The 24,527-nt window shown below is 35.2% G+C and overlaps 1 protein-coding gene across 2 annotated transcripts in view; it reads right to left on the bottom strand.

The window, feature by feature from the left end:
- The window catches only part of LOC149781708 (5'-3' exoribonuclease 1-like), a 218,249-nt gene that overhangs the window by 30,239 nt on the left and 163,483 nt on the right, over positions 1-24,527 (bottom strand). For both annotated transcript variants that reach the window (XM_089935809.1, XM_089935808.1), the window contains exons 31-36: positions 20,884-21,535; positions 18,879-19,271; positions 15,978-16,134; positions 14,023-14,305; positions 11,068-11,143; positions 1,812-1,928 (exon numbers count right to left, since the gene is read on the bottom strand). In XM_089935809.1, the coding sequence (XP_089791935.1) occupies positions 1,812-1,928; positions 11,068-11,143; positions 14,023-14,305; positions 15,978-16,134; positions 18,879-19,271; positions 20,884-21,535 (1,678 nt within the window). The remainder of the gene's footprint in view (positions 1-1,811; positions 1,929-11,067; positions 11,144-14,022; positions 14,306-15,977; positions 16,135-18,878; positions 19,272-20,883; positions 21,536-24,527) is intronic.

Below are 24,527 nucleotides of genomic sequence, written 5' to 3' on the forward strand. Positions count from 1 at the left end.
ATTGAAGACTGGAGTGTACATGGACCATTCTGTGCGGATCAGATGATCCTGCTAGGGCAGTGAATCTTTTAGACGTAAAGCCTACCTGGGATGTGGCAGAGTTGAATGTATTTCTTGATGATGGCACACTATTTGAAAATTAACAAATGACAGAGGTCTGAGGACTTGGTTCCTCTTTGCCTTCTGATGTAATTAATGACAGTAAAGTTATCAGAATGAATGACAAGACATGCTGACATCAACCACTTATGAAAAGCATTCAATATGGCCTTATTTCCATGTGGATGATGTGCGTAGAGTGCTCCTGAAGGGTCCAAAACCTGCTCACTTCTTGAAAGGACAGGAGGTATGCAACCAAACCGGCCATCTGTGCAAATTGTGATATCCACAATATGCCAAGGGAGGCAATCGCTACTGTTGATGTATGACCTCATGAACCCTGCAGTTTGATCAGTTGGTCTAAGAGACATGTTGGCAGTCACCACTTGACAGAATGATCATCTGTTGGGTTATCATGAACAATTATTTAAGAATGGGATCTGCAGCCACATTGAGACAACCCAAGTGGTAAAGAAATTCCCAGTTTGAAATATGACTCTTCAAGCAAGTGTAGGTAACACTGAGATACTTTTCAAGGCACATTCTTGTGGGATAATTTGAAGTTGATTTGAGGAGGTTCTGAACTCCAAGCCCACATAAATGAAATGCTGCAATGGAACGAGACTGGCTTTATTCTGGTTGACAAGTATCCAAGGTGAAGCAAGAGTGAAATGTGGGATTTCACGGATTGATATCGTGGATTGCTCAACTCATGCTTTTATGGGATTTACAAAGACTTTGATGTCACACATGTGGACAAGGTTCTGAAGTGTGACACAACTCTGTCCAGAACTGATATTCAAATCAAAAGGGTATGCCCTGAACTAGTACACAGTGTCCTTATGTGTTAACCTCATGAATTCTGGGAACGCCTGTGAAAGAGAATATGAAGGAAGACTTTCTGCTTCATGCACTCCATGCCTGCAATACTTGTATCAATCACTGACTTCCTTGTAGAATACTGGCATCAATGTCCTGCTAAATAATAGATTAAAGTTTGATGGGAGCAGACATTGTGAAAATTAAGGCCTGTTGACATCTGGGTCTTTAAACTGCATTCTAAAGCAGGGCCAGATGTCAATGACTCGAATGCTATAACACTAATGAAGCCAGCTGACCATGCTGACAGGATCAATGGGTGAAATTAGCAACTGCATTTTCTTGCCCTACTTAAGTCAGTAAAGTCACCTGATCACAGGCAGTAAATACTGTAAATACACTATACTGGAATTAGAATTTGAAAAAAAATATTTTGTTTATGTGGGAGATTTCAGTGAGTGACAGGAGACTCTCTTTAACTTGGGAAAAAACTGTCCCATGCAGGAGGTTTATATGTATGCCCATTCCATTACAGGCTCCACTCATTATCATACAGGTGCTCTAATGCAGTATAGCATTCGCAAGCACCTCACTGATTGGCCTGAGCAGTCAAATAAATGAGCAGACCTATGCCAAGCAGCATCTTTGCAGAACAAACTGAAAGTAAAAATTTATACCAGGCATGTGCAACTTCCTCCAGGGCATGAACCAGATAAGCAATTTTTAAAGCAAAACAATATAATACAAATGCAAAATCGGGTCATGGGCTAAATCCAGCCTGCAGGCCATAGGTTGGTACATTACTGACCTACAGCTTAAAGCACTGCTATATTTTTGTGAAATCATATAAATAAAAGAGCTCAGATGACAAATATAAATGTTTCATTCATTACCAAATGCAGCAGCACCACACCAGCGGCACTTTTTGCAGCCTCATCTCTGGTTTTGCACCAGGAACCTTGGAACCTGGAGCCATTATCCAGCGTCACAACACAAGAGTACTTGCCATTCTGTAACATGAAATATCATACTGTTACAATCTTGATATTTTAACGTGTCTTGGTATTTGTAGCAAAATAATTTTATTAGAACATACTGTTACATTCTTGTTCTTGAAATCTGTGCTAGGTGTTTGTAACAAAACGTTTATATCACATCATACTGTTACATTCTTGTTCTTGAAGTCTGTTTTGGTCTGTGTAACAAAACATTACAATTCTTAATTTTGTGACCTATGTTGATGTGTGTAACAAAACATTTATATCATAACAGAGAAATACACACAGGACAATTCTGTTTATGAGCTCATGCTGTTACATCATTGGTCTAGTGACTGTGTAACTAGTGTTACTTCTATGGCAAATTCTTATGCTTTTAATCAAATATTCCCTTTCACCTTGACCCAAGGGTCATAACCATAAATATTACACACATTCTGTCACTCTGCTATGTCTGCTTGCTTAAAGTCTGGTGTAAAACAATATTAAAAATTATCACAGTAACTCCAATTTCTGATTTCACACTCCACTCTGGGAAACCCCACAGTAAACCCTTCATACAGATACTATCACATGGGCAAGCTATGTACCAAACTAGGAATTTCCACCCAGTGATATCATAATGGACAGACAGAGGATATCTCAATATCAAGCTAAATCTTGGAGATGATAACTGGAACTTGGCGACGTGCGTTGCAAAATCATCAAAGAAAGTATAGAGTAAAAGGATGTTACAGAAAACATGGATATAACAAATTGACAGATGGTATTAAGTAAATGCTACCTGATCGTTATGTATAAATAATAATATGGATATAACAAATGTATGGGTAATATTACATAAATCTGAATAGCAGATGAAGTATTATATATAAATAATGACATGGAAAAAACAAATTACTAAGAGGGTGTCTTAAGATGCTTGAGACATTAAATTTCAATGAAGGCATTACATAACAGAAATTACTGCATCTACTGCACCTATAGTGTGAATATTTGGCAGTAAATACATGCAACAAAACCATTAAAAGGTACATTTGTATGTAAAGTTAATTCACCTACCAAAATTGCATCCAATTATGTGCAAGAGTTGCAGAGCTTTGGTGGTTCAAAGAAATGTGTGTATACTTGATTTGGAGTTTAAACGTAGCTTTAACCATTTTTCAGTCATATCGCCACAATGTCTGCAGTGTGTAAGTTTATAGTGATGTCTAGCACTGGAACATCATGCCGCAGACATGTAGCATGATGTCCCACCCAGACACTTATCCTGACACCAGTATGACTTGGCAGGAGATCGATCCCATGACCTCCCGCATCTGAGGTGGACGCTCTAACCACTAGGCCACCAGAGCGGTTAACTAATAACAGAGTTCCTTGATAGGACTGATGGTCTGGAGACCAAAATGAATATTGAGGAATTCAAGCTGAGATCAATTCTTTGTTTTAGCTGCTGAGTGTTGAACCATCTCAGATATTTATGACCAAGAACATGATTTTTAAACTAATCACTCTATGTGTGTGTAATTTGGATTTTAAATATAGCTATAAAAAAAATCAGTCCTATCGCTATGGTGTCTGTAGTGTGGCAGTTTACAGTGATGTCTAGAAAAAGAGCATCATGCTGCAGACATGTAGCATCATGTCCCACCCCGTCACATTATCCTGACATCAGGCCGACCAGTTCTAACACTAACCTCTTAATGCTGAGCACCAAGCAAGGCAGCTCTCTGGTTTGGCTGTAAGATAGGCAGGATTTTCAGCTGGAACCAACCAACCTATTGATTAAAACCCCATATGACCTACCACTTAGGATGAATAACAATTCCATTTTAAAGATGGATACCAGGATGGGCATATTGGCCATCCGATCAGTGCAATTTTCGTTTAGGACCAAGTAAACATCATATGAAGTCCTCTGGTGAAAACCCATTGCGATATGATTTTAAAGATGGATGCCAGAGTGGGCATATTGGCCATCTATCAGTGTCATTTTCATCATAAGAAGTCCTTTGGTGAAAACCCCATTCAATATGATCATTCATCTAGGAGGAAAAGTAATAATAACAAGATTTTAAAAATGGTCACCATGTTGGCCATATTTCAGGTCAGACTGGCACCACTGAAATTTAGAACCAACAAGATATAAGGATTCTTCTGGTGGGGACCACATGGTGATAACTTTTCAACGAGGAGTACCAATAACAACATTTTGAAGACAGCAGCAATGGCAACCATACTGGGTGTCAGACAGCACATTTTTTGGAACAACTATACATCATGAAAAGTCTTTTTTTTCACTGGAAATTAAACTCGGTTCTAGGTTTTATTTTTCATTTTATGATAGTATTTGATAATTATTTGTGACTGTAAAGGATCAATGCTATAATGATTCAGTGTAGTCTTTTCATGGTTATCAGTGAATAAATGTATGATTACTGTTACCTGTAAGTGTTCAATATTCAATTACTGTAGATCTACTGAACTTTTTCTTCAATGATTCTTGTTGAATTGAAATGTAATATTTAAAATTCAAGTAGTGTTGTTATTTTTCAACAGAGTAACATTTAAGGACATCTTTTTTATGACTATGGTTAATCTGTTATGGTAATGTTGACAAATTATGAATCAAAATAATACATGAAGCCAGAAAATATTTCTTTAAAAAAACAACAACTTATATTTAGTTTTTGTGTGTGACTTAAATCACTGCATTTTAAATACCTTTGCAACCATGCTGTGATCAATGCTTCATTGACTTAGTGTGGTTTTCTTCATGGTAATTAGCACCTGCTAAGCTTTTAAGTGCAAAACATAGTTACTAGGATTTGTCTAAATAAATTTGCAATGTATATACTTCTCTTCAGAAATTAAGCTTGTTTCTTTGTTTTATTTTGTTTCTTTGTTTTATTTCTCATCTTAAACCACAGTATTTGATCGTTCTTTGTTACAATAAAGCAATATTTAATTAAATCCGCATGGTATTTTGAATGGCAATCAGCTCTGCCTAAAGTTTGAATTGCCAAACATAATTACAAAGTTGTTGTTGTTGTTGTAGGGTTTAACGCCATTTTTCAGCTTAAGATAGGCTATACATGGCGGCCAGTATTAACGGTGGAGGAAGAACCTGGAAAACTTCTGGAAAGAACCACTGACCCACGAGAAACTACTGGCAAGCTTTCTCACATAACCACATTAGCTGAAGCCGAGACTCGAACCAAATAAGACAGAGGTGAGATGGCAGTGATCTGTAATGGTGAGCACTTTAGACCACTCGGGGCCCCTCTAATTACGAAGTATAGGGACTGGTATATGACTTTAGTCCAAACAATAATCGAGTCATGACTGGTGTAAAACTTTAGTCCAAACTATACCCAAGTCAGGGATTGGTGTAAGACTTTAGTCCAAATTATAACCGAGTTGGGGAAAGAATTACTTTTAAATACTATATAACTTTGTCAAAGACATGAGGTTGATGTCCATAGCTGTAAGATATCAAACAAGCTTTTCCTAACTCAGAACAAAATACAAATACAGTTTTCTATTTACTGCATACTCCATTTTTAAATATTCCTTTTTCAGTTATTTAATATATGCAGTGGGAATGTTATTCAAAACAAATTAGGATTTGTAAAACTTCAATTTAAGAAATCGGAAACCACTGACACAAGGACATTGATGGACATCACTGAAAATACTTCAGTTAATCCAGTCTGGGTGTTTAATACAGAAGTATTAATGCCGGATCCATCACTTAGAATTAAATGGATATGTAATAAAACTACTAAACAACAGATAAAAACAGCAAATATAACCCATTTAATGCTATACACATCAATTCTTACACAATTTTAAAAAATTCATGCATACTGTTAACTTTTATCAAAATATTTTCATAAAAATATCAAATGCAAATGATTATTATTTCTTCCTGTGATACAAGAAACTGTCATCTAGATTACTGAATTTAGTGTGGGTAAAGAGCAGAATTTACTTGTAAAATACTCTGCTAGGAATCAAGGTTGTTTTTCTGCTACAACATTTAACTGGTTATAGTGTTTAATTTGTGCTGTCAGATAGAAATTACCTCAAATATGTTGTTTTTTTATCACTAAGCATGCTGAAGCCACGCAAACAATGGCAGTCATTTGAAAAGGAAAGGCATGATCATCAGGGGCTAATCCAGTGTGCAGTGGTATGAAATTACTTTCCCTCACCCCATGTATGAAACAATATGAATGTTTCCTGGAACAAGTTTTCTTGCCAGTTTGATGCATAAAATTTAGTCCTTAAAATGATGGAGCTTCTGTGAGTTTAACCACCTAGGTCAAAATCTGGCATCCTGTCCAATGGATATATACTCTTCTTGTTTATCCTACCCATCCCCTACTTCTGGATCCGCCCCTGAAATCTATACCTCATTCATGATCCGTTATTTAGGTTCACTGGTTGCTGGTTCAATGAAATTAAAACATGAAAAGGAATAATTTTTTTTTTATTTTTATTTTCCTAATCAAATAATTATTTAATATGCTTTGCATCAAAAATGGACATGTAGATAAACATTTTTAAAAAATCAAGAATAAAACTGGTTTCTTGGTTATAACATAGAATCCCAGTTCTTGTGAAATATATTAACAAAATTTTACTGAATTCCTTTTAAACTTTTAGGTGAATTTGTCACAAAGCTATTTGATGTATCAACGTTCAACAAGTCTAAAAGGTACTAATCTATCAAACATGTCTGATAAGCAAAACATCCAGTTAAAAATGACACTAGTATAAATATATGTTCCTACTGTTATTGAACTATTATTACCATTATTTTTTTGTTATTGTTGTTATCATTATAGCAAATATTAGAATACAATGCACTTAAACAGGTTTTTTCAAGACAGGTATCTAATATTTCTAGAAAACTTTTCACGATAACCACAACGAGACAACACAAATATAATTTCCAAAAAACTACTCACAAATGTCCAGTAATCAAACTAAAAAATCAGGATAATATACTTGGTCATTCTGTGGCTAGGCATTTGTAAAAGAACTAAAACAAAATGTATCAATTTTCACTTAACACAACATTCACAAATTTTGGTTACTTTTAAACATGTACTCACAGACTTCAAAGCAAATTTTGTATTGAACATTTTCAGTTAGTGTTTATAAGAAAAAGTCTTAAAAAGCTAACATATGCCCCAACCTCAGGGTTGCTGCCTTTGTCAAGACTTTTAGTGACTGTACATTGTAGTCCAGTGCTTTTATTCTGTAAGCCACATACTTCCAACTTTCTCAATTTATAAACTACTTGTGCAAAAAAATTTGTTTCCATAGTAATATAAAAATATATTGAAAGTGGAATGTGTATGAAAGGACACATCTATGCAACTTGCCTGACACGTATAACAAGTGTGGTTGAAATAACTTGAACAGTTATGTTTTGGAATTAAAAATGCTTATGGGCAGAGTGATAACTATATTTCCCCCACCCCCATCTGACACAGGGTGTGGGTGATTGAAAGTATTCAAAAATTTTAGAAAACTTTTTACTGAAGACATCTAAACAGACTTTATTGCATAACAAAAGTCCCTGGAAGGGACTGTCATTTTAATGGCCAAAAGAAAAAAGACTTTGTATGAACTGAAGAGAATTCTTTTACTTTTATTCTTTTATCTTTTTAATTTCTGAGTGGTGAAACCATCATCTCAGGTATTCTTTTATTTCGAAGTGTTCAATATTCTAGTTTCTTGATTTGTGTTTTTGGTTGGTAAATTAGTTTAACTAGGTCCAATCCTTTAAAACACAATAAAACTTTAATTTGATCTGAAACTAACTAAAGGTATCATGATTATAATACACTTTAACTGTGAATAACAAAGAATTATTATGATGCCTTGAATTTTTGCAAAGATGAATGCAGAGTTGGTTTTGTTTTGTGGGTTCCAATGCCATTTCTCAGCATATGATAGGCTATATACATGGCAAGAACATTTGGTGGAGAAGAACCCTGGAAAACCAACTGTCCTGCAGAAATCTTCTGGCAAGCTTTCTGTGCCTTAGACCCCTTGGCCTCCTAGGGTCCCAGCTTGATAAAAAGTGCCTTAGATGCCTTGGCTTCCTGGGGTCCCAGATTGATATATAGTGCCTTAGACCCCTAGGCCTACTGGGGTTCCAGATGCATAAATAGTACCTTAGACCCCTTGGCTGTCTAGGGTCCCAGATGGATAAAAAGTGCCTTAGACCCCTTGGCCTCCTGGGGTCCCAGATGGATAAAAAGTGCCTTAGACCCTTTTGCCTCCTGGTGTCCCAGATGGATAAACAGTGCCTTAGACCCCTTGGCCTATTGGGGTCCCAGATTGATAAATAGTGCCTTATACCCCTTGGCATCCCAGGATGCCAGATAGATAAGAAGTGCCTAAGACTCCTTGGCCTCCTGGGGTCCCAGATGGATAAAAAGTGCCTAAGACTCCTTGGCCCCCTGGGGTCCCAGATGGATAAAAAGTGGCTTAGACACCTTGGCCTACTGGAGTCCCAGATGTATAAACACATTTGTTGGTTACAGATCCTAAGTCTCATATTAGACACTTGTTATAAAAGTTTTTTTTAACTTTCTTTATTAATATAAAGAACACAGCTGCAACAACAACTACTACTTCTACTGCATAAAAACTATTACTCAACAAAACAAGAAAATGTGCCAATGATTTTGGTTTACATTATAAACAAATCCTTATGGTATCAACTTTTTATTCTGCTATTAAGGGACCTGTAAAAAAAATTGCAACAGAAATTACAGGAGTGACGAAAGATAGAAGGCTATAAATATGAGATGCCAGTTTGTTAATTCACATAGTACTCCTGCAATGGGGGCCCCAAATCTGCATTGCTGGAATCATCCCTAGGCTTTTGAACTTAAACCTGATATCACTGACAGGAAACTAATGAACTTGTCTCAAATACTGTCAAGATATACACACATGCTAAATTTTGTTATCCATTAATAATATTTAACAGAATGAAAAATGACTGAACTAGCATTAATGATGTCAAGGTATTTTTCAGAGATATCCACAACCTGATAAAATCAAGACCTTTAAATCTTAAAATTAATTTTAGAGTGCTGACTCTTGACTTGTTTATTGAAAAAGAATAACATACAAAGTTTGGTAAAAATTATTTTTGTTATGAACAATTTGATGTTTCTAGGCTCAAAGAAGTACAAAATGCAATCACTGACCTTTAAGCTGACCGAAGGTCATGCAAGTCTAGTGTCAAACTTGTTTAGAGACATGCTTTTGGTCAGATCTGCACTATGTTCATGCAGGACCAATTACATATTGCAACCTTGTAACAACACCACCATTCCTACATGAATAGTGCTAACAAGGTTTTTATTGGACAGCCAACAGAGTTGCCATGTTGGAGGTCAGACAGATCAGCACTATTTTTATTCAGAAATTAGCTATGTATTGTTATAGTTTTAGTACCGTACTATATATTGTTATAGCATTTTAGTGGTAACTTGGTAGTTAGAGCTGTATCATTTTAATACAAGATTATATTGCAAGAAGTCTTTAGTGATGTGTTTCAGTGATATTCCCATGTTAATATGACCATCCTTTTTTCTGGAGTGGCCAGTGATACCTGAATTATTTCCCTTCAGAATCAACTACATATAATGAGACATATTTAAAGATCTGACCATCCATGAAGAGGGACTGGCAAACACCAAAATGACCACCATGGCAGCCAGTCATATTAAATATTTAATAAAAATTGTATGTTGATTTGAACATCCATGCAGTGGGACTGGCAATATTAAGTCTCAACATGGCCACCATGAAAACCTAATGCATGAGAAGTATTTTAGTGAAAACCCAAAAGTGATCTGACCACTTGTATGTATGTATGTTTTATATGTATGTATGTATGTATGTATGTATGTATGTATGTATGTATGTTGTTGTTATTAGGAAAACCCTCGGAAGAACCACTGACCCACGATAAGCTACTGGCAGGCTTTCTCACATACCTACATTGGCCGAATCCTAGACTCGAACCCACGCAGACATAGGTGAGATGGCAGTGATCCATAACGGAGAGCGCTTTAGACCACTTGGGGCCCCGGATGGATGGATGGATGGATACATATGTATGGTTTAAAAACTCATAAGGACAAGCCTGACTACACAGTGCAGAGTAGTTTAGGTATCTGGTATAAAAAGCACACAAAACAAAAAATTTAGCAAAAAAATGGGGCAAAATCCTTAAAATACAAAGTCCAATTTGCATCTAAAGCACTCTCTTTCAAAAAAAAGTCCAATTTGGATATAAACCACACTCTTTTAGAAAAGTCTAGGTTATATTAGGCTGGAACATCATCACAGGATTCATCCCAAGGAAAAAGAGGTTACCTCCATTATTTCTCTTAGGACAGTGTATTTATTGGGTCTATTCTAAATCCCAAGCTCATAAAGTGGTGGGGGAAAAGAGGAGAGGCTATAACAGGATTTTCAAGATGGCCACACTCTTGTATGTCAGATACATCATTTTTCTATTTAGACCATCCACATATCATACATTTTAAAGTGAAAACAATGTGTCAATATGTCTGCCCATTCTGGAGATATGATGATAAGATTTTCAAGACAGTTGCCTTGCACAAAGTCAGACTGACACCATTTTCATTTACTCATAAGAAGGCTTTTAGCGAAGATAATGTTGACAAGACATCCTCAAGAAGAGTAGCAACAAGACCTTCAAGATGGTTGCCAAATTGGCATCATTTTCATTTAGGACCCTCTTCATGCTGTAAAAAGCTTTTAGTGAAAACTCCATGACCATCTATTTATTCAAGAGATTTTTTAAGATGGTCATCACTGCAACCATACTAGATGTTCAAGGATCACCATCTTCATATAGGCACAACTAGACATCAGGATACATTGCATGCCTAGTTTCATGATATTCCTCCAAAAGGTTTGGATGGCACAATGATAAGAAATAGATGATGGATAGACAACATATGCAGGTCCTTTGCACAACCTCTTCTTGTCTTTGACCAGGAGAACTAAAAACATTAACTGATATTTTAGACTGAAATGAAAATAAGTGCAAACATCTTTGCTGAAATTATTCAATTATTACCTTAGGAGAATAGTCATACTTTGGAACAACAAGATTCATGGACTGGCATAACTCTGCCAACTCCAACACAGGGTCTCTGAAAAACAGAAAGAAAATGTTGAGATCTGGCTGTCCGCCTACTAACCCTTTACCTATCTGTGGGAAAACTTATGTCGTCAGTTTGGTGCAAATCTCTGTAGATTCCAACTGTTGAGATTTGGTTATTTAATATATCAAAAGGTTTGAAGAAACAATGTATGCCTTCAATTTCCAAAATATGTATTTAATTTTTATGATTTCTGAAAGTCATAGAGAAAACCCCAGCACAAATTGTCTTTTAATACAGGATTTGACTAACATTTACATGTCTGTGTTTCCATTCATTAACTGATCAATTAACCTGTCAGTCCCTGCATCAAACAATATACATATACTTCTACAAAACTGAAGAAACAATAGTGGAACTCGTTTTAAGAATGTCCATTTTTGTTGTTGTTGTTGTTGTGGGGTTTAACACCATTTTTCAGCGCATGATAGGCTATGCATGGCCGCCAGTATTAATGGTGGGGGAAGAACTCAGGAAAACCCTGAGAAGACCCACCGAAACATGATAAACTACTGGCAAGCTTTCTCACATACCCACATTGGCCAAATCCTAGTTTTGAACCCATGCAGACAGATGTGAGATGGCAGTGATCCGTAACAGAGAGCGCTTTAGACCACTCAGCCACTCGTGGCCTCTCCACTTTTTATTAATTGAAATAACAGCGCTCTGAAAGAAAATTATAAGGTCAATGACAAGTATATCACCACAAGATATCAGACCATGTCAGAATCACACCATGAGCTGAATAACTGAGCCATTTAAGACCATAAAATGACCTCACTGAGTCAAAATTACTCCAGAGTCCAATGAAAGAGTCATTTATTACTTACAATAAAATAGTCTTCTGAACTGTGTCAGAATTCCACTGTGAGCTGAATAACTGAGCCATTTAAGACCATAAAATGACCTCACTGAGTCAAAATTACTCCAGAGTTCAATGAAAGAGTCTTTTATTACTTACAATAAAATAGTCTTCTGAACTGTGTCAGAATTCCACTGTGAGCTGAATAACTGAGCCATTTAAGACCATAAAATGACCTCACTGAGTCAAAATTACTCCAGAGTCCAATGAAAGAGTCATTTATTACTTACAATAAAATAGTCTTCTGAACTGTGTCAGAATTCCACTGTGAGCTGAATAACGGCACCTTTTATGAAGTAAAATGGCGTCAGAATCAAACTGTGAAATCAATAAATGAATCACATCAAATAAAACTTCATTCACCAGTACAAACATTTCTTAATGTATCTGGTTACTGGAACATATTATCTTTTATTTAAGTGTGTATTTCTGTGCTGACTGCTGGGACATTTAATTTAAATGGCTAATTGTCCCCTTAACCTTCAACATTTTGTTGTTTGCTGGACAGACAATGCAAAAGCTTGATCATGCAGGCAGCATACATAAACATGGTTAGATCTAAGTGTCTTAGGTACTCCTGTAAAGTCAGTCTGATCCCCTGACAAATGAGTAGTTTAATTATATTATGTACACAACTACATTTATAACTGTGTTCTACTGATCCACTGAAAAGGGTTCAGGTCTTCTTAACATTTTTGACAATAAAATGGGCAATATATCAACGTTTCGGTAACCAATTTTGATTGCCATTTTCTTCACGTTTAACAAATTAGGATAGATTTTATTGGTACCTTCTGGCTAAATTTTTTTTGATCCAAGCCAACTGTGTTATGAAGGCTGGATTTGCAAGATAGTGAAGAAAGTGAGGGCTGGATTATCAAGGTAGTTGAAATATTCCGAGTGTATCATGAGAGGAAGGACTGAATTTTCAAGGTAGTGGAAAAATTCCTTGTGTATCATGAAATAAAGGACTGGATTTGCAAGGTAGTGGAAAAATTCCTTGTGTATCATGAAATAAAGGACTGGATTTGCAAGGTAGTGGATGTATTCCGAGAGTATTATAGCAAAGGAGGGCAGGATTGGCAAGGTAATGGAAATAATCCAAGTGTTTCAAGAAAGGAAGGGCTGGATTTGCAAGGTAGTGGAAATAATCACAGTGTATCAAGAAAAGAAGGGCTGGATTTGCAATGTAGTGGAAATAAACCAAGTGTATCAAGAAAGGAAGGACTGGATTTGAAAGGTAGTGGAAATAATCCTAGTGTATCAGGAAAGGAAAGGCTGGATTTGCAAAGTAGTGAAAATAATTCTAGTGTAACAAGAAAGGAAGGACTGGATTTGCAAGGTAATGGAAATAAACCTAGTGTATCAAGAAAGGAAGGACTGGATTTGAAAGGTAGTGGAAATAATCCTAGTGTATCAGGAAAGGAAGGGCTGGATTTTCAAGGTTATTGAAATAATCCTAGCGTATCAGGAAAGGAAGGGTTGGATTTGCAAAGTAGTGAAAATAATTCTAGTGTATCAAGAAAGGAAGGGCTGGATTTGGAAGGTAGTGGAAATCATCATAGTGTATCAAGAAAGGAAGGACTGGATTTGAAAGGTAGTGGAAATAATCCTAGTGTATCAGGAAAGGAAGGGCTGGATTTGCAAGGTTATTGAAATAATCCTAGCATATCGGGAATGGAAGGGTTGGATTTGCATGGTAGTGGAAATAAATCATAGTGTATCAAGAAAAGACTGGATTTACAGCTAGGGGAAGTAAACCTAGTGTATCATAAAAGGAAGGGCTGGATTTGCAAAGAAGTGGAAATATTCTTAGTGTGTCTTGAAATGAAGGACTGGATTAAGGAAGTTGGCTGTGCCTGTGGGCCAGTTGCTGCTGTTGATTTTGTTGCTTTTGTGGATGTAGAGACAAATAGGACATTTTTTCTGTCATGTCCCTGTTGGTTGGATATGTAGGCTGGTTGTTGCTACTATGGCTGATGTGTGGACCACACAGAAAATGTTTTACCTGCTATGCCCCTGTTGGTTGTGTCTGTGTGCTGGTTGGTGAGGATCTGACTGGTACCCTGCAGGTGGTGGGTTAAAATGACCCTGCAATAGGGGTTGTCCTGTTAGATGCTGTGCAACAGATTGTTGTTGCTGTTGTTTCTGCTGCTGCTTCTGTTGACTGCCTGGTCTCTGATGATTGGAAGCTTGGGTGGGTCCACCTCCAGGCTGGGTCTGACCCTGGGCAGATCCCATTGCTACGGAAACTGCTTGGGGTGAGGGAGACTTATTATGCTGCTTAGCACCTGAAATGAAATATGTAATGAAATTGTGGTATCACTTCTTATGGTAAAATCCAGTAGTGTGGATCTCAAGGAAAAAAGGTAAAGAAAACATTGCTCTCTTATCTATACCCTGCCTACTCTTTGGTCCAAATATAATGTTTTAAATTTCTGAATAGGCAAATACAAGTTAATAATAAATATCTCTTGTTTTCATATTTTCATCAATTTGGTGGGGGGGGGGCTGAAGTAATCATATGGTTGGGTCACTCTATAAATATATCATGACACCAAAAAGTCAAATTCTAAATTCATGAATGACTTATGAACTAGTCTGAATTGTAAATTACAGCTTGGGCTATGCATCCTGAACTAGGAATTGGACTATGAGTCTTAAATTAAAATTTATACTAAGAATCCAAAATTGGGATACAGACTATGAATCCTAAACTAGGATATGGACTATGAATGATTAATTAGGATTTGGACTGAAAATCCTATATTGGGACTATGAATATCTATCCTAAATTAGAACTTGGATTATGAAAACTAAATTAGGAATTGGATCATGAATTCCAAATTAGGATTTGAACTATAAACTCTATATTAGGACTTGGATTATGAATCCCAAATAAGTATGTGGATTAAGAATTCAAAACTAGGATTTGGCATATAAGATCTAAATTAGGACTTTGAATTCTAAATTAAGGATTTGGACTTTGAATTCCAAATTAGAACTGGAACTTGAATTCTAAATTAAAATTTGGAATATGAATCCAAAATTAGGATTCTGACTCAATTCAAAACTAGGATTTGGACTATGAATCCTAAATTAGGATTTAGACTATGAATTCTAAATTGGGATTTGGCCTTGGAATTCTAAATTAGGATTTGGACTATGAATTCTTTATTAGGATTTGGACTATGAATTCTAAATTAGGATTTGGACTATGAATTCTAAATTAGGATTTGGATGTGGAATTCTATGTTAGGATTTGGACTTGGAATTCTATGTTAGGATTTGGACTATGAATTCTAAATTAGGATTTGGACTATGAATTCTAAATTAGGATTTGGACTATGAATTCTAAATTAGGATTTGGACTAGGAATTCTAAATTAGGATTTGGACTAGGAATTCTAAATTAGGATTTGGACTTGGAATTCTAAATTAGGATTTGGACTTGGAATTCTAAATTAGGATTTGGACTATGAATTCTAAATTAGGATTTGGACTTTGAACTCTAAATTAGAATTAGAATTTGAATTCTAAATTAGAATTGGAATTTAATTTTAAATTAGAATTTGGAATATGAATCCTAAATTACACTTCGGACTAGGAATCATAAATTAGGACTAGCTTTATAAATCAACTCAGAATGAAATATTTTAAAAACTGAATACAGAGGAATAATTTATAATCAACTCAATCACTGCTTGCAATATATTAAATTTGGGAGTTTGAAATTCTAATAAAGACTATTTTATGTTAAGATTGTGATGAGGAAGAAAAAGATCTCAGATGTAACTGTAACAGACTTTCTTTTCAAGGTGTGTTGCAACTAACTTTACATAGTTGTAAATAAAATTGATAAAACTGGTTTTTAAAACTTCATATTTTATTTAATCTGGACCAAAATGAATCATGTTTAACCATAATTTATACCAAAGGAGTACATTTAAAATTGATATCATACCTTGAAAGAGCTCTTCAACCGTCAGCTTTATCCCATAATTTGTACTTGTGCCACTAGGTGGTGTTGTGGCATCAAATTCCTGCTTTTCTGATGCCACATCCTTTTCTGGAGACTCTGTAGAAAGCCTCAGTATTTGTTTTATTGCCTTGGTTCCCTCCTATGTGATACAAAGAGATTCCTATAGCTGTACTAATTTCCAATGAAATTTACTGGACTTGGTCTGATAATTTTAGCCTATTCATCACCATAGTAACCATGAAAGGATGAAAATTACTAAACTGGGATAATTTAATTGGAAATGAGTTTAAATGTTAGATTATGTTTATTACCCATGAAACTATAGAGTAGAGTGAAATGACTTTAAATAGTGTACAGAATAATGAGATTACTTTGAACAGTGTACAGAATAATGAAATTACTTTGAACAGTGTACAGAATAATGATTACTTTGAATAGTGTACAGAATAATGTGATTACTTTGAACAGTACAGAATGAAATTACATTGAATAGTGTACAGAATGAGATTACTTTGAACAGTACAGAATAATGAAATTATATTGAATAGTATGCTGATTAATGAAATTACTTTGAACAGTGTACAGAATAGAGAAAATATTCTGAATAGTGCACTGAATGAAATTATTCTGAATAGTGCACTGAATGCTGAAATTAGTTTGAACAGTGTACTGAATAGAGAAATAATTCTGAATAGTGCACTGAATTATTCTGAATAACGCACTGAATACTGAAATTAGTTTGAACAGTGTACTGAATAAGGAAATTACTTTGAACTGTACTGAATAGTGAAATGACTTCAAATAGTGTACTGAACAGTGAAGTTACTCTGAAACACAATCAGATGCCTTAATTATTATGTCTTTGCCTTACATGAAATATCATTTGTGATTCAAGGTGTTATTATATGTGGTACATATATATAAGATCTATGTATCCATGAACCAAAATAATAAAATAATCATATCATAAAGTCAGCATATAAGATTACAATAATCATATCATAAAGTCAGCATATAAGATTATAGTAATCATATCATAAAGTCAGCATATAAGATTACAATAATCATATCATAAAGTCAGCATATAAGATTATAGTAATCATATCATAAAGTCAGCATATAAAATTACAATAATCATATCATAAAGTCAGCATATAAGATTACAAAAATCATATGATAAAGTCAGAATGTACAATTACAGTAATCATATGATAAAGTCAGCATGTATAATTACAGCAATCATATGATAAAGTCAGCATGTATAATTACAGTAATCATATGAGTCAGCATGTATAATTACAGTAATCATATGTTAAAGTCAGCATTTATAATTAGAGTAATCATATGATAAAGTCAGCATTTATGATTACAGTAATCATATGATAAAGTCAGCATGTTTCTCTTCAAATATGTTTTACCTGTTTATAGTGACAACCTGTCCAACATGGCTACTGACTACTATTGTTTAGTCCCAATACAAATTATTTACCACACATAGTGACAAACACTACTGAAGGATTTTTTTATTTTTTTTGTCTATCTATTATAAAACACCATCAGTCACATAATTTATCAACCTACCGACATTTCTATATACCAACTGTATGTCTTTACATTTATCCTATATTCTGTCTTTAAAATCTATTAACAAGACTCTTTTGTATATAACAAGCACCTGTCTATAAAGACCATTTCCATCTGGTTTCCCAAGTGGTTGTTATGTGCAGGCTGTATATTTTCCAATGGCAGGCAATGTTATATAGAGGTCTGACTATTTTATCTTAGGACTTGACATATGCAGGTTTGCCTTTTATTATCCAACAGCAAGTCTGATTTTACTGGAGTCTGACTATATATTACTCAATGGCAGTCCTTATTACATACACCTTTGACTTTATTATCCAATGACAGGCCTCATTATATGCAGTTCAGATTATATTATCCAATATCAGGCCTTACTATATACAGGTCTGGCTATATTATCCAATGACAAGCCTTATTATATATGTACCTCTGTCTATATTATCCAGAATCAGGAATCATTATATACAAGTCTGACTATATTATCCAATATGAGTCTTCAATATACACAGGCTTGAATGTATATTATCATCTGGTAGGCCTTGTTATATGCAGTGTTGAATACATTATCCAATGGCAGGCCTCATCAAACACAAATCCAACTGATATTATCCAATAACAGTCCTTGTTATTTGAAGGTCTCACTATATTATTCAATGGTAGGCCTCATTATATGCAGGTGTGGTCTGTGGTCAAACTATCCAGTGGCAAGCCTTGTAATATGCAGGTCTGAATATATTATTCAATGGCAGGCCTTGCTATATGCAGATCTGACAATATTATCCAAAGACAGGCCTTGTAATATGCAGATCTGACTATTATCCAAAGGCAAGCCTTGTCATATGCAGATTATATTATCCAAAGGCAGGCTATATTTAATTCAGATCTGACTATATTATCCAGTCAGGCTTTGTAATATCCAGATCTGACTATATTATCCAAAAGGCAGGCCTTGTTATATGCAGATCTGACTATATTATCCAAAGTCATGCCTTGCCATATGCATATCTGACTATATTATCCAATGGCAGGCCCTGTTATATGCAGATCTGACTATATTATCCAAAGGCAGGCCTTGTAATATGCAGATCTGACTATATTATCCAATGGCAGGCCTTGTCATATGCAGATCTGACTATATTATCCAAAGGCAGGCCTATAATGTCTTCATTTAGATACACATTAGTAATGAGTAAACACTGTAACTGATTTGGGAACTAAGCTTTTTAAAATATTAAAATTACTGATTTATTATCAACAAAATCTGATTGGGTCGAGATTTAGCAAATTAATTTCAAATACCTCATCTTTTGAACTTGATTCCTTGGAGATCCCTTTACTGATCACAAAAGGCCCTTCACCCTGATTTGAAATTTCCAGTGATTTAAACATGGCTGTAAATTCATCACTTTGAACACTAGAAGTCACTGATTTAGCTTTACCAGCCTCAGAAAATAAGTTTTGCAGCTCAATCTTTGTTTTCTGTTCATATCCAGTGTGTGAATTGTTTTGATTTTTATTTCCTTCTTCTATCTGTAGAGCAGACATGGAAGCTGTCACTTTAGGAAGTGCTGCTGCAGCCTGTTGGAGTGATCCTTCCTGACCAACTTCATTGGCTTTGTTGCCATTTGGAGATGCTTTTGTTTTTGAGGATAAAGTTTCAAGTTCTTTCCACATATTTGCAAATTCTGAATTCTGGAAAACAAATTCCCCAAAAGAACAGTAAAAGTAAATTAAGCCAGCTGAGGAGTTACTTACAATCAGGTGCATTATGCCTCCTTGTACAATACAAATGAAATATTATCTGGTGAACACTTAAATAAAATTAACAAGCTTATAGGAAAATAAATGTTGCATCTAGCACTGAATTTCTACAAATAAATGCACCTGTTGTTACTGATTTTAGTTACTGTAGATATGAGAATCTTGGAAAATAGAATTTTCTTCTTACTACAAAATATTATAATCAACCCAAAAAATTGGACATGTTTTTACAGCAGTTACAACAGTTCATTTCAATTATCTCAGTAAATGTAATGCATTCATATTTCTCAATATTTTTTGGTTGGGGTCTGTAACGCTTGTCACCAAATTTCACTGTTGTGTGATGTTGGTCAAATGACCTAGTTTAATTGAAAATTCAATTATTTTGAAAATCATATGGAACTAGAACTATTAGCAATGCATGCATCACAAAGGTTTCTGATCACTACACAGAGTTCTGAATGGTCTTAGAGATAAAGGAACTTGTGTTGGAAAACCAAAGTTAGGAGAAGACGAGTATTCAGGGGCCATAACTCATCTTAATGATGATGTGGAATGTTAGAAATCTAATGAATTCCTTCTGGGTCTCCTCAGTACAAAGCATAATTGCATGTGAGTGTGTGTGTGTGTGTGTGTGTATATATATATATACACACACACACACACACACATATATATATATATATATATATATATATATATATATATATATATATATATATATATATATATATATATATATATATATATATATACACACACACACACAAATGAAATTGATTCATAAGGGCCATAGCTTGGTCTTAAATGGTGTAGAGAAGACAAAACCATTAAAAACACATCTAGATCTAAACGTTAATTTTCTTATCAAATTTGATCAAAACATGGTGAATGGTTCTTGCGCTCTGTTGCCTGCAACTAACATTACATAAATCTGTGTGAAGACCAAAATGTACTCAAGAAGATGCATAACTCTGTAAAAAAAAAATGGAATAAATTAGACTAAAAGCATAAAAGGCACATGTTAGACTATCAGACAATGCATATCCCAATGGTATAAGGAACTATTCTTGAGCTGTGCTTTTTACAAACAACATCCCATGTGTGGTATGAAATTACTTGTCAAGGATCTTAAATCTATCCAAAGTGGAAATAGAGTGGAAATAGAGTGGTTAGACAAAACCCATAAAAGGCACAATTAGGTTTATTACACATTGTACAAAACACATTATATGAGAATATGTTTAATAGTTCCTAAGCTGTGCTGATAAGATTAATCAACCATATAGAGATTTCAAACTGTTGAGAATAGGGGAATAACTCCATCAAAATTGGACCTAAAGAGACAAAACAAATTTAAAGCCACATCTTCATGTGATAGGTAAATGACCTACAAAATGGCACCCAATTAATTATACACAAAGGTTGCTGTGCTTTGGTGGTTACAAGAATTATGAACAAGATGAACAGATGGAAAAGGAGATTACTAAAAAACTCCCACATCTCAACAGATTGCTCTTTAAATCATAAAATCAATACTTACTGCCTTTTTGGATGTTTCATTGCTAGACAACTGACCAGAAAAGGGTTCTGTTGTATTGTCCCCTAAAGAGGATCTCTTGGTGGCTGATATTCTGCTGCTCACCTTGGGGGTCACAAACTGTGGGGATTCTTTACTGTCTCCATTGAAAACTTGTCCTGAATATTGATCTTTCTGCCTTGATAACTGCTGTGTAGGCCCTCTGTGTCTATCTGCTGTGTTGGTTCTCTGATTACCTCCCTTGTCATAATAATCTGTCCTTTGCTCTTGACCTCCTCTGTGGTCATAGTAATGTGTCCTATGCTCCTGTCTACTTCCTTGGCTATCATACCCACTATAATTCTGATTACAATATACTCCTCCTTCATTGCCTTGGTAAGCTCTTTGGTAGTCATAGTTACCATCATTTTGTCCATGCCTCTTCTGGTTGTCATAGTAACCACCAAAGTTATCATTTTGGTAACCAAGGTTTTGAACTCTGACTATATCTGAATACCTCGTTGTAGCACTGGAAGTGTTCCTGCTCTGTTGTGAGTTCTGATATGGTTTTTGTAATGTATTTGCCACACTAGTTTTTACGCCATTTTTCCTTTCTCCATGAGATAAATTAACAATAGAAGCTGAGGGAGTCCTGTAACCATGGCCAGTACAGGATCTACAAGATAAAAGCAATTGGTATGTTAATGTGTCACCAGTGATAGTGTGAGAGATGTTCCCACCAATGTAATCTTGACTTTTGATCTATTTATCTATGTATTACCTTGAACTGTCCTAACAGTACACTTACATCATAAATCTGATAACAAATACTTAACACAAAATCAGAGAGGCATATAAATAGGCAAACAGATGAACAAATGTTTGACATTTTGACTGCTTGTTGCACCTTGTCAGCAATCAAGTGCTTCTGGAATAACCACTCCATACCATGCAAAATACAAAGTATAAATGAAATTTTCAATAATTGGGGTGAAGAAAGTATAAATCTGACAAAGATTAATTTTATATGGGATACAAATTCTTCTCATTATAAAATGATACCAGGTATTATGAAGATAACTTAAAGGATTCTGGAGCTACTCACCAGACAAAAACTGTGACTAGCTGATGCACAGACATAATTTGTAACATGAGATGGCTTACCTGGTCGATTTCTATTTAAAAGACAAATGCAAGAGCAGTTGGTCAAGCAGTTCTGGCTAGCATGATGCTTTCTGACAGATAAAGACTTTTATACTATTTATCAATGGCAGTCATACTGGAAGGCAGAATGATAAACCAGCATGTTTTCTGACAAATGAAGTTTTTGATATTATTTAACAATGACAGTCATCCTGGTTGGCAGAATGTTTAACCAGCATGTTTTCTGACAGATAAAGTCTTTGATATTCTTAAACAATGACAGTCATACTAAATGGTAGAATGTTTAACCAGGATGTTTTCTGACATATAAAATCTTTGATATTATTTAACAATGACAGTCATACTGGAACAAAGAACCTTATACCAGGATGCTTTCAGACAGATACAGTCTTTGATATTATTCAACAATGACACTCATACTGGAAGGCAAAACATTAAACTAGGATGTTTTCTGACAGATAAAGTCTTGATATTTATCAGTGGCAGTCATACTGGATGGCAGAATGTTAAACCAGGATGCTTTCTGACAAAGTCTTTGATATTATTTATCAATGACAGTCATACTGGAACGCAGAACCTTATACCAGGTTGCTTTCTGACAAATAAAGACTTTCACAGTTTTTAAACAAGAGCAGTCAAAATGGTTTGGCAGAATGTTATACCAAGATGCTCTGTGACACTGAGGTCAAACCAAAAAATTGTGCTTCTGATTGCACTGGTTATAAAATTAGGGTAGGCAGGTTGTTTTTCTAGACATTTTGTTTTTTTTAAAAACATTTTTATATTTTTAGTTTACCATGGCAGATAAAAGTATTAGTTGGCAATGAGAAACAATGTTTAAAGAGTGCCTGATGTTCTACTGACTGGAATTAAAGATAAGACAATTTGTTTTCTTTAACTACAGTGTTGATACCATTTTTGCTAGAACCAGCAATAACCAACTGTTGAAATCAGCTGCAGTGTTGGACATATATGATATCAGCATGGCACCAATTTCATTTATGATCAACAAGGCATCATAAGAAGTCTTCTGGTGGAAACTCCATGTTGAAATGATTTCCATTTTGGAGAAGTCAAAACAACAAAGATTTTCAAGATGGATGCCATGGTGGCCATATTGGATATCATATGCACATCATTTCTATTTAGTATCAACTATACATCATATGAAGATTTTTTGGTGCTTTCTATTTAATACCAACTATATAACATAAGAACTTTTTTGGTCAAAGTAAAATATCCATCACCTGCCATCTAGTGATAAGATTTACAAGTTAGCCATTACTTTAAATCAACCAGACGTCATAAGAGGTCTTTCAGTGAAAACGCCAAGCTGATATCCTAATATTTCAGTTGAAATAGTGATAACAAGCAGCCGTTATCAATATCTGAATGGCAACATCATGACCAATCAAACATCATAAAAGTTGTTCAGTAAAAATTCAGTGGTGATAAGACTTTCCATTCAGGAGGAATAATGATAACAATATTTTCAAGATGGCCATTTCTTGATCATCAGATCAGCACCATTTTTATTCTGGACCACCTAGACATAATAGGAAGGATGGTAAAATTACTTCTGGGAAAAACCCTATGGCAATATTACTTCTGGGAAAAATCCTATGGCAATATTACTTTTCATTCAAAAGGACTAGCAACATCAGGACTTTAAAGACGGCCACCGTGGTGCCCATATTGGATATCAGATTAGTAGTTGTTGTTGTTGTTGTTGTAGGGTTTAACGCCATTTTTCAGTACACGATAGGCTATACATGGCGGCCAGTATTACTGGTGGAGGAAGAACCCGGGAAAATGCCGGAAAGAACCACTGACCCACGAGAAGCTACTGGCAAGCTTTCTCACATACCCACATTAGCCGAATCAGAGACTTGAACCCACGCAGGCAGAGGTGAGATGGCAGTGATCCGTAACAGAGAGCGCTTTAGACCACTCGGCCACTCAGGGCCCCTGGATATCAGATTAGCACATTTTTCATTTAGGAACAAGCACAAGAAGTCTTCTAGAGAAAACCGCATGTCAATATTACTTCTTATTGAGAAGGATTCGCAATAGCAAGATTTTCAACAAGTCTACTGTGCTGGCCATAATGGATAACAAATTAGCAGTTTTCATTTAGGAAACAAGTCTACTGTGCTGGCCATAATGGATATCAAATTAGCGCAATTTTTCATTTTGGAAACAAGTCTACTGTTCTGGCCATAATGGATATCAAATTAGCACAATTTTTCATTTAAGAAACAAGTCTACTGTGCTGGTCATAACGGATATCAAATTAGCACAATTTTTAATTTAGGAAACAGGTCTACTGTGCCGGCCATAATGGATATCAAATTAGCACAATTTTTCATTTAGGAAACAAGTCTACTGTGCTGGCCATCCAAATTAGCACAATTTTTCATTTAGGAAACAAGTCTACTGTGCTGGCCATAATGGATAACAAATCAGCACAGTTTTTATTTAGGAAACAAGTCTACTGTGCTGGC

Source organism: Sinohyriopsis cumingii, chromosome 15 (genome assembly GCF_028554795.1).
Source record: "Sinohyriopsis cumingii isolate HCF-2022 chromosome 15, ASM2855479v2, whole genome shotgun sequence".
Classification (NCBI taxonomy): domain Eukaryota; kingdom Metazoa; phylum Mollusca; class Bivalvia; order Unionida; family Unionidae; genus Sinohyriopsis; species Sinohyriopsis cumingii.